The sequence below is a fragment of the Neltuma alba genome, unplaced genomic scaffold (assembly GCF_004799145.2).
Source record: "Neltuma alba isolate B1F8T4 unplaced genomic scaffold, ASM479914v2 tig00011241_pilon, whole genome shotgun sequence".
Lineage (NCBI taxonomy): Eukaryota > Viridiplantae > Streptophyta > Magnoliopsida > Fabales > Fabaceae > Neltuma > Neltuma alba.
In genome coordinates, this window is record NW_021635959.1 from 70,915 (window position 1) to 81,035 (window position 10,121).

At 37.1% G+C, this 10,121-nt stretch overlaps 1 protein-coding gene across 1 annotated transcript; it reads left to right on the forward strand.

Annotated features, from left to right (window-relative positions):
- The first annotated feature begins 466 nt into the window (after positions 1-466).
- Positions 467-5,989, forward strand: LOC114762767 (dolichol kinase EVAN). Its single transcript, XM_028952341.1, has 14 exons — positions 467-928; positions 1,086-1,198; positions 1,532-1,717; positions 1,875-1,979; positions 2,424-2,494; positions 2,582-2,662; positions 2,738-2,949; positions 3,496-3,685; positions 3,816-3,881; positions 4,535-4,623; positions 4,736-4,850; positions 5,046-5,097; positions 5,178-5,278; positions 5,487-5,989. The coding sequence occupies exons 1-14, from the start codon at positions 726-728 to the stop codon at positions 5,598-5,600; spliced, it is 1,698 nt and encodes a 565-aa protein (XP_028808174.1). The 5' UTR covers positions 467-725; the 3' UTR covers positions 5,601-5,989.
- Positions 5,990-10,121: the final 4,132 nt, after the last annotated feature.

Sequence of the window (10,121 nt, forward strand, 5' to 3'; positions counted from 1 at the left end):
TCTTTTTATTAGGGTTGAACTTGAAACTGCCAATAAACACGTGTTTTTTTTGGTTTTAATGTGCATATGTTCGGATTGTTTATACAAATTATTTTTTTTAAATAAATTAATAGTATTACAACCCAAGCCTCTATAATTTTTTATTTTTGAGATAAAACTAAGAAGGAAATCAAGGGATGTGTATTTGTAGTTATGCAGTTTTATTCAACTGAAGTCTTTCATTGTTTAAAAACAAAAAGGAATAGTTTAGCCTATAAGGTGTTCTTTAAAAAAAAAAAAAAAACCGAAGAAGAATGACGTGCCGTGCAAAGTTCTGCGGTTGAGGTTGGCCGGCCCATAAGGGTGAACCGTTGAAAAATGAAAAGCGCGGGTTTGACGGCTGACCTCGGGCGGGCGACCCAGTCATGGATCGTCCAGTTGAAAGGCAGGATTGTCAACAAGGATGCCAGGCCCAGCCATGATGAAACCCACAGGATGAGCACATTCTGTCTCATCCTTCGTGATCTAGTTCTCATCTAACCAACCTCTCATCAGCAATCAACAATGATCTTTATAAAATTCGTGATCTAATTCTAATCTAACCAACCCCTTTCCTATGTTTCTCACTTTTGTCTCTGAGCTGAGATAGGGGTCATGCGACTGCCTGTCTCATCTCTTCCCGCGTAAACCCTTCTTCCCTCCTTCTCGTCTGTGATCCTTGTCGTCCCCAAGTTTTCATCCTTCAGATGGGGACCCTGTCTTCTCTCACGATGTCGTCCTTCTTCACCGGCGAGAGAGCTGTCGTCCTCTTCTTCATCTCTCTCATCCTCTGCTCCCTCCCCTTCTCTCTTCTTTCCCACGCCCTTACCCTCTCTCTCCTCACTCTTGCCTCCCTCTTCCTCGAGATCCGCTTTGAGGCACCCAATTCTCTCTCACTTTTCCCCACTCGGTATGCATCACCTTCCCCTCTTCCTCAATTCCCCTGCCATCCAATTCTACTGAATTTCATGTCCCATGCCCTCTTAATTTATTTATTTTTTACATCCCACCATCTCAATTATCGAATGGATGCTTGGCATTAAGTCTTAAACTTGTTTTTCTTTCAGGCCTGGTGCCTCATCTGGCATACTGCTTGGGACGGTCACTCTGCCGGCGGTCATTCTCTCAAAGATGATACAGCTATCAAGAGGATTGTCGTTGGGTGAAGTTAAATTTGAAGGTATTAGCTTCCCGAATAATAATAAATTTAATCACTTTGGGATTTCAATGATGCGTGATTCGAGGGAATCAGCTGCTTGCCTGCTTGGTTCCGTAACTGTTGAAATTCTTATCAAATAAAAAAAAAATGCCCTGTTGAAATTCAATATTCAATATTATTAAAATTTGACTAAATTTTATGGTTTGCGCATGTTTTTATGACCTTGTGACTGGATTGCCTTCTGGTTCTCTTAAAACTACCAGCGCCTTGCTTTTGTTCTGTCTACTTCAGGAAGATAAAAGTTATAATTTTGACAATGTAAATACAAATATTCCGTTTTTTTCCCTTATATAGAGCTTCACTATCTGACATTGCAATACTGGGCAACGTCTGCCAGCAGCGTGGGTGTACTGATATTCCTCAGCTTGAGTCTGCGGCATGCACCATGTTCACGGAGTGATCGGGTTTTAAAGTTCAGCTTATGCTTCATGTTCTTACATGCTGCATTGTGCTGTGTGTCCCTTGCTACAATATATCAAGGTGGTGATTTTTTTTTACAAAAAAAATTTACATGCATGCTGGGCCTTTCCATACAGCCTAATTTGTTGAAAAGAAAAGGTTCACGTTTGCGCATTACTTGGGCAGAAAGTCCTTTTAAATAGACATCCACTAAACTCCCAATTACTCTTTCATACAGACTTGCACCCAGCACTAAAACTGTCCTGGTTCGTTTGTCACGCATTGGCAGCAGTGAAGTTAATTCAGCATTTTCTCACAACTTTTCCATCTTGTGCTTCCATTGGTATGCTTAGATGTTTCAGTCAGGAATTCTAGTTGGTACTTTGACTCTAAATTATAGTTTTGTCAGAAGGGGAAGCAAGATAGTTTCTATTGAGCTCTTTTTATAATTCATGAATTTTTCTGAATTTGATGGGAGTCATTACTCTTCCAAGCAGTAATGTATACGGGACAGTAAAAGTGTGAACTATCCGAAGCAAACTTCCCAGTATAGAGGGGTCTTTTAACATGGGATGATGAGCAATTTTTTTTTTTTTTGGGGAGTATAAACAAGATGAGCAAAACTTTCTTATTACCTAACCTGACTCAGGTGTGGTAGCATTAGTTTGTTCATTTTTTTACGGAAAAAATATGTATAAAGGTTCTATTACCACCAACATATAATCATATCTCAGGATAGTTGTTTGGTGGATCAAGGAATAATTTGTTGTTTTTCTTCTGTTCTTAGGGGAGGCTCTTCTTGTGACTTCAGGTATTGTTCTATATTTTGGTGACATGTTATTGCGTACGATGGAAAAGGTTAGTGTTTCTATACGAAACCATATTGATTGCAGACAAATTAGATGAATATATACTTAATTTCTGGTGATTACCTTATTTATGCAGCTATCTGGACTTTCGATGTCATTGGAGTTGCATCCTACAGAATATGGAATTAATCGAAGTGAGATAAGCACTTTTATTCAGGTACGAGTTCTTAACTAATGAATTTGATGATAAACTTTATGTCTAGATCAATAAAGGTTGTCACTCCTCTTTCAGGGATTGTTGCTTGGCCTTCTGCTGTATTCATTAGCTTTCAAATATATTATTCAAATAGGGGAGTGGTTCATCAAAGCTGCTTCTGCTGAAACAAGATACAATGAGATTGGAAGATCTCTTGTATTTTTTGCTTCCCTTGGATTTGTCATGATTGTGATTGGACCATCATGGATGCAGTTTGTTCAGGAGTTTCATGTGCATCCCATTTTTTGGTATGAAATCAATATCTGGTTCATTGGCACTTTTTCTGATGATTACTGGTTTTTGGATGTCATGTGTGTTAAGTGGCATCGTGAACGTGTGGTGGTAATTGTGGGTTGTTAGGAGTTAGGAAGTATAGCTCTTATCAGTTGTATGTTAAACAAGTATATTGTATTTGTCATGCTGATAATCCCAATATGAGATTGCATGACTTACTCGGACTTTCAATCTTGTATGGAAGTTTAAAGCGTAACTAAAATAGTAAAATTTATACGTGATATTTTGTTTGTACCATGCAACCTGTATTTGTATGGAGATAAAATGGCAGTGGAAATGGTTAGGCCTAATCCAACTAGGTCTATAACTTGGGAAAATTTGTAGTAGTCTTGTCCTTCAGAGTTATGTTATATAAAAAGAAATCTTTGCCAACTGGTTGACATGGAAATTAGGAAGGCGGTCTCAGCTTCAATTCTCACTGACAACTGTTGTGTTTATCATCATCTTTTTTCATTGATATTGTCATATCACTAATTCTATTCTTGCAATATCTTTTGCAGGGTTTTTTCTTTTGTATTTTCGGAGCCTGTCAAAAGACTGTCATTATGTATATATTGGGTGTGTGTCATCTGCTTTTCTGTTTTGCGATTCTATAACATTTCAAGAAGCAGTAAGATTGAGAGGATTCTTTTGCGGAAATACTACCATATGTTAGCTGTCTTGATGTTTTTGCCTGCTCTTATCTTTCAGGTGATTTCTTGATGGCTTTTTTTTTTTTTGGGGGGGGGGGGGGGAGGGGTTGTAAGTATTATGATGAGCAGTGCATTAGCTGTGTGTCAGACATAATGCTCAATTTACTTACTGCTCTTTTTGCTTTCAGCCAGAGTTTCTTAATCTAGCTTTTGGTGCAGCTTTGGCGGTTTTTTTGACTTTAGAAATTATTCGGGTAAGTATCTAGACTCTCCTTCAATGGAGCGTATTACTTGTCACAGAATTGGTGCTCATTGCTAGCAATTGATTACAACTAAGTGTCAGTATGTGGTTTGAGTCCAAACAAAGCAAGCTATAAGGTTCCAGCACTGCTATGATGACCACCAATGCTTTTAAAACCGGACGACCACTGAATTGGTGGAGGAATTTTTACTATATGAGAGGATAATGTTTCGTGAAATAATCATTAAATTGTCATCACACTTTTGGTTTGGATTTCTAGAAATTGTACTCAAACTTTTTCTAAACAACTATAAAGATTTTGGTGTTTGTAGCTTAGGAATGGGGTATTGGTAAACGAATGCAGACTCTTAAGCCTTGGCTCAAATGATGCTTAAGCAAAATGTGTACTGTATCTTCCTCTGATGTTGACTGATGCAATTACGGAAAATATTCAGTGCGTGTTAGATTGAATATTTAGAATGCCTTAATTTCTAGATCAGAACTTTCCTTCTTTTCCCTTCCCAATTGCAAAGGTTCTAGTATTGTGACAATGCTTCCTAAGAGTAGGAACTTAGTTCTGTCAAATGTTTCAGAGAAGGCTAATTGGTTTTGCACTTATGATTACATATTTATTGTTGGCCGTTGCACCAACATTATTTGACTCAGGTGTGGAGAATTTGGCCTTTGGGACAACTGGTGCATCAATTTATGAATGCATTCACTGACCATCGTGACTCTGATCTCCTTATTGTCAGGTATTGCATGTCTTTTTCCCGTACTATCAAACTGTAAGGCATATATTGTTATGTGTATAAGAGTTCCTGCTTCTGAGCAATACCGTTACATGATCTAATGTTCTTTTTTCAGCCATTTCTCACTCTTACTGGGCTGTGCACTTCCTATTTGGATGTCTTCTGGGTACAATGATCGACCTCTAGCCCCTTTTGCAGGAATATTGAGTTTGGGAATTGGGGATACAATGGTAAACTTAATCTTTTTTGCTATTTGGCTTAAGTTGTTGTCTTTGCGTTGTTTGATTCTTCATTTGCGCTAGTCTAGGGATAAATGTTAACATTGCACACGTACATGAGTGAGGTTGAAGTAAATCAGTACGTCACTGCTGCTTTAATTCCAATTGATTGTTGATCGTGTACCCTTGCTTCTTTATGATGTTAAGGCTTCAATGGTTGGGCACAAGTATGGTGTTCTGAGGTGGAGTAAGAGTGGCAGTAAGTATTTTGTTCAGTAGTGAATACTGATCTGTACCAGAATTTTCCGGTATGACGAGAATGTTCTTCCAATTTGCCAGAGAAAACTATTGAAGGTACGGCCGCTGGTATCACATCTGTCCTGGCTGCTTGCTCATTGCTCCTTCCACTCTTAGCGTCAACGGGACATATTCTTACCCAGGTATCTCGCTCTCTCTCCCCCCCCCCCCCCCCCTCTCTCTATATCTGTGTTTTTGTGAGTTTGACGGTAATATCGGTTCCTTCCGCCAATATGCATATGCATGCTGAAGCTTTCTGGCTAACTCGATCGGACTTGTTTAAGATAACACGGGATGTTTTCATAGCTCACTCTACTTCTAGCTGATGTCTTCTTTACCAACTGTTTGCAGCATTGGTTCTCTCTACTAATAGCTGTGACCGTAAGTGGTTTGTTGGAGGCCCACACCGCACAGCTTGACAACGCATTCATACCACTTTTCTTCTATAGTCTTCTCTGTTTGTAGATGCAATTCCTTCCTCCCCAAAATAAAGTTGCCTTGGATGAGCAGCGACGGAATCCAGCGGAACCCTTCAAGATTTCTCATGACGAGCTTTCTCTGCTTACATTCTTTTTGTGTATATGTTCATGTATCAACTAATGCAGCGGTACTGACACAGAATGCTAACAGAATTACGTTATAGCAATATAATTCTTGATAGTTTAGGCTGATATAAACAATAGGGTTTTATCTTACAGAAGTGACGTGGATAGTTTTCTGCATATGGTAGACCATATAGACAACTTCTTTCAAAGAAATGAGATGATATGTGGCTTGGGGAAGAGTAGACTAGAATGTAGAAAGCGGTTGAACATCTAGCTAACTTGATCTGAAAGAATTTTGTCTACCTTTCATTTCTTTTGAATGGCCATGATGGCTTCTTGGTGATGCATGTTTGCACCCACTATTAGTGGAAGCGTCCACATGGGTGGTTGTTGCAAAATGTTGCGATGTTACCCTAAATGGCTGATTCATGTCAGCCTCGTATTCCTCAGGGGATTTAGAGTCACCGAGGAGCAAACCTTTTTTTTTTTTTTGGTCGGTGGTTATGAGGAGCAAAGATTTTATCAGGTTTGGATTGGATCCACTTCAGGTTCTTCCTTCCCTGAACTCCGTTAGAATAATTTTTTAAAGGAAAAATAGTGTAAATTTCTAAAACACGGAAAGACTGTAAATTATATAATATATATAATGAATTCTGTATAATTAACAACCTATGAACAATGTAACTTTTTCTTTAAAAAAATGAAACTGTTACTTATATTTTAAACTCAACGAAATGTATGAAGAAAATGTTTTATTGTGGATGTATTTACATATGTATTATATCATAGGGATCTAGTTTCCGTGCTTCTAAGTATTTTAAACTTATCAGATATGAGCTGTTAATATTTTATTTAAATGGTTTAGATTTAATTTTTTTTATATTTTTATTTGTTCAAAATAATTATTTTAATATGTATAGGATCTAAAATAAAAATAATTTTTTAATTATTATATTTTAAAAAATATTTTTTATTTAAAAGTAATTAATTAAAGACTTTAAATTTGAACCATTCTCAGTTTAGATTTAATGAGTTTAGAGTTTAACATTCCGTGGAAAATTTAGGACCCCTCAAAAAAAAAAAGAAACAAAAAACTGCCAACTGGGGTCTAATAAGAAATAAGGATTTAGACCACAAATTACGCAGCATAACGCATCGATGAGATATATCAGGTCGAAGTCCAGCCTCACAAATTTATCTGTCCATTGGATGTTATCCGGAAGTAGAGAATGATTAGCGAAGTTTTAATTTCGGACTCTTAGCTTTGGACATGAAAGCCCCAAAAATTTCGTCTTACTCGCATGTCAATTTCAGAACAATCGAAACATTCATCAACAGTAGAGTTTTATAATTTGAATACTCATCACTTTAATAAGTATTCTAAACTTATCAGATTTAGATTGTGTACATTTGATTTGACTGATCCAAATTTAAAATATTTAATTAATTATTTTTAAATAGAAAAAATTATTTTTTGAAAAAATGATAGTTAAGATATTACTTTTATTTTAGATTCTTTACATATTAAAATAATTATTTTGAACAAACAAAAATGAAAAAGAAATCAGATCTGGACTATTCAAATGAGATATGAACAATCCAGATCTAATAAGTTTAAGATGCTCATCAAGAAGATGAGTATTGAAATTGATTCAGTTTTATACGTAGGAAGCATTCCAATTTTCTAAAGAACGAATTTTAGGATACCTATATTTCACTAAAAGTAAAATACCATGACAGAGCCAAAAAAAAAGGGTGATGGTGGCACAAGGAGGTGACCGGTCGGATCAAGTTGTGTGTTGGAAGGACTCGAATTAGCTCCAATATGACTGATCTTGAAGCCTCATGTGTTCCATATGCGCAATTAATGTATCAATATATAATTATACACAAGTCTGTGCTACCAACAAATATGAGTCACATCAAATTCAGTACAAACCACGCGTAAAATGCATCACTCTTCCATTTCCATAAGTTGCAGTTGCAGCAATTATCCCCTCTGGGTTTTGGATGGATTTCCAAAATCCAGTAAAAATGAACTATAACTGATAAATTGCCCAAGACAGATGAACTCATTTGTTTGTCTATAAAGTTGCTTCTTTTAATTGAAGAAAGGGCATGGTGGAGCAAAGTTATGAGTATAAACACTACTACTTTCTATCCAAAATATAATATCTAGTTTATAATGTAATTTACTCTATAAACTAAATCTTATATTCATGACAGAGAGATTGAAGAATTCTTAGAAAAAGATAAAATGCACCGATTGTAAAAGAATACAATAATGAGTGCGATTGGGTTGAGCCCAGGCCACTATTTCCAAATTGGGTACGAACGAATTAAATGCGGGACGACTGTGAGCGTTTTGGTCCGTCGCGCATGACACTGGGATGGGATCAGACATAAACATAGTATGGTCAAATCGAAGGAACTAGCGTCCACCTTTCTGTACATGTCCTTTTCTTTTCGCTTTTTTCTCCCCTTCTTCGAATCTGCATGATCCGTTGATTGAGGTAACATTTGGACTGCTTCTACGTTCCCAGGTGGCCCCTCTTGCGCATAGCAAAGTGAAAAGGCAATCAATTTCTGAGGGATGAACAGCCCCAAGTGGCAACTAATAACAATTCAAACTGGAGATTTTTTGCTTTTGGTTGTCAATTCTATTGGGAAGGCGTGTTTGGATCCAAATATAAGGACGCTTGAACAGGACAGGTAGCGGCAGGAAATGACCGACATACGCATGCATGTGTATTTCTCCCAAAACGAAAGTACAGTACTCATAATATTTCTCTCTATTTTGTCATCTTTTGACGTCTGAACTGTATACCCTCCACGCCCCCCCCCCCCAAAACACACACACACACACAGAGAACTGCCTTCCCGTATGTCCACGCAAGACCAGACCCTCCATAACCCTCCACGTCACTGTTATGCCCCCTTCAACATGTACGCTCTAGAACGACCCAAACGTAACGTGCCATCTAATTCTGAGGTCCCATTTTTGATAGTGAAAGGAGGGAAGCTGCAAGCAAGTCCCACATACCTTTAGACAAAGAAGTGACATGTATTAAAAAAAAATGCATCTCCTTGACAATATACGTTGGTGACAATATTTAGAAATTGAATTCATGGAAGTTTTCACAGATGACGGATCTTTGCCTATATGTGTTTCCATTAGAAACGTAATCTGATCTTTTGAAGAAAATTATTTTGTTAAAGTCGATAAGAGATTCAGTGAAAACATTGTTTGTCACAAAATACTTGTTGTTGTCGTTGGATTTTTTTTTTTTGGGAGCTTGATTCGTGAGATAACCTTTGATTTAGGGTAAGTGATTTATATGTACAAGACAAGTTATGTGCATTTGGTTCGGGAAATTTGAATTGTGCTTTCCTTCACTATTATTGTTTGGTTAGATCGAGGGAGGATAAGAATTTAATTTGTCCCCTCCCCTCCCTGGAGTCAAACCAAACATGGAAACAATTATCTCTCTCTTCGCCCCGCCTCCTCTCCCTTGCATATAAGATATAACCAAAATTAGGATCTTTTACATATGTTTCTTTTTTTTGGGTTTATTTTGGCATATATAATAATTAGTCATTATAAAAAATGTGAATTCAATTTTTCTAATGCGTCAAAAATTGAAGTTACTCAAACGAATAAGTGCGCTGGGAAAAAAAAGAAAAGGAGCAAGTACTACTCGCAATAATTGAGGTTATTTTGACATAGCTTACGCGTAGAGGCCATTTTGTTCTCGGGGTCAAAATTTTCAGCAGTTATATGCTTACCTTAGATTTCATGGAACACGCTCAATCCCACATATATATTATGAAGGCAACTTTCTCACATCCACTTACAGGAACCGTTGTGACGTCAGTAATGGAGCTGCGCGCTTCCCTTGCGTCGCTCACAGGTCTTTTTAGCCGCAGATACTTTCTGCCCTTGTCATGCAATTGAATATATAGATATAATAATCTTTAGAACTAGCTACATAAATCATGCAACGTCGTTATGCTATATCACAACTAAGTCTTCAGATAATTTGATCAAAAAATCTTGGTACAATAAATTTACTTAGTGTTTTTCAGTCTTTTAATTTCATTTTTTTTAAAAGACTTTGTACTGTTTGATCTATTCCACTTATTGGCACACCCAATGATGCATTTGATTATATAAATATAATCTCTATCCTCATGTAAATCTGCAGCTGGGTTTACCACTTCCCAATGATGGACCCTTTAATTAGGCTAGCTGCTGCTTTCAATTCGATCTCAAGGATGAAATATTTAAGCGTACAACGTAACGTACAAGTAGAAAATAGTCAATATTATATTTCACCTTTTTCTTGACAGCTAGCCAGGAGTTGAATAGTTAATTATCATGGCAATAGCAACGTAGCATTTTCCCCTTCCTTTACGTAATTTGGTCCCAAAACGTTTCCGT

What these genes read in the sequence shown, in the direction of transcription:
- LOC114762767 (XM_028952341.1), top strand. Translation starts at nt 726, where the DNA reads ATGGGGACCCTGTCTTCTCTCACGATGTCGTCCTTCTTCACCGGCGAG. An exon ending in CTCTCACTTTTCCCCACTCG is followed by an intron (nt 929 to 1,085) that starts GTATGCATCACC and finishes TTTTTCTTTCAG; the next exon opens with GCCTGGTGCCTCATCTGGCA. An exon ending in CGGGACATATTCTTACCCAG is followed by an intron (nt 5,279 to 5,486) that starts GTATCTCGCTCT and finishes AACTGTTTGCAG; the next exon opens with CATTGGTTCTCTCTACTAAT.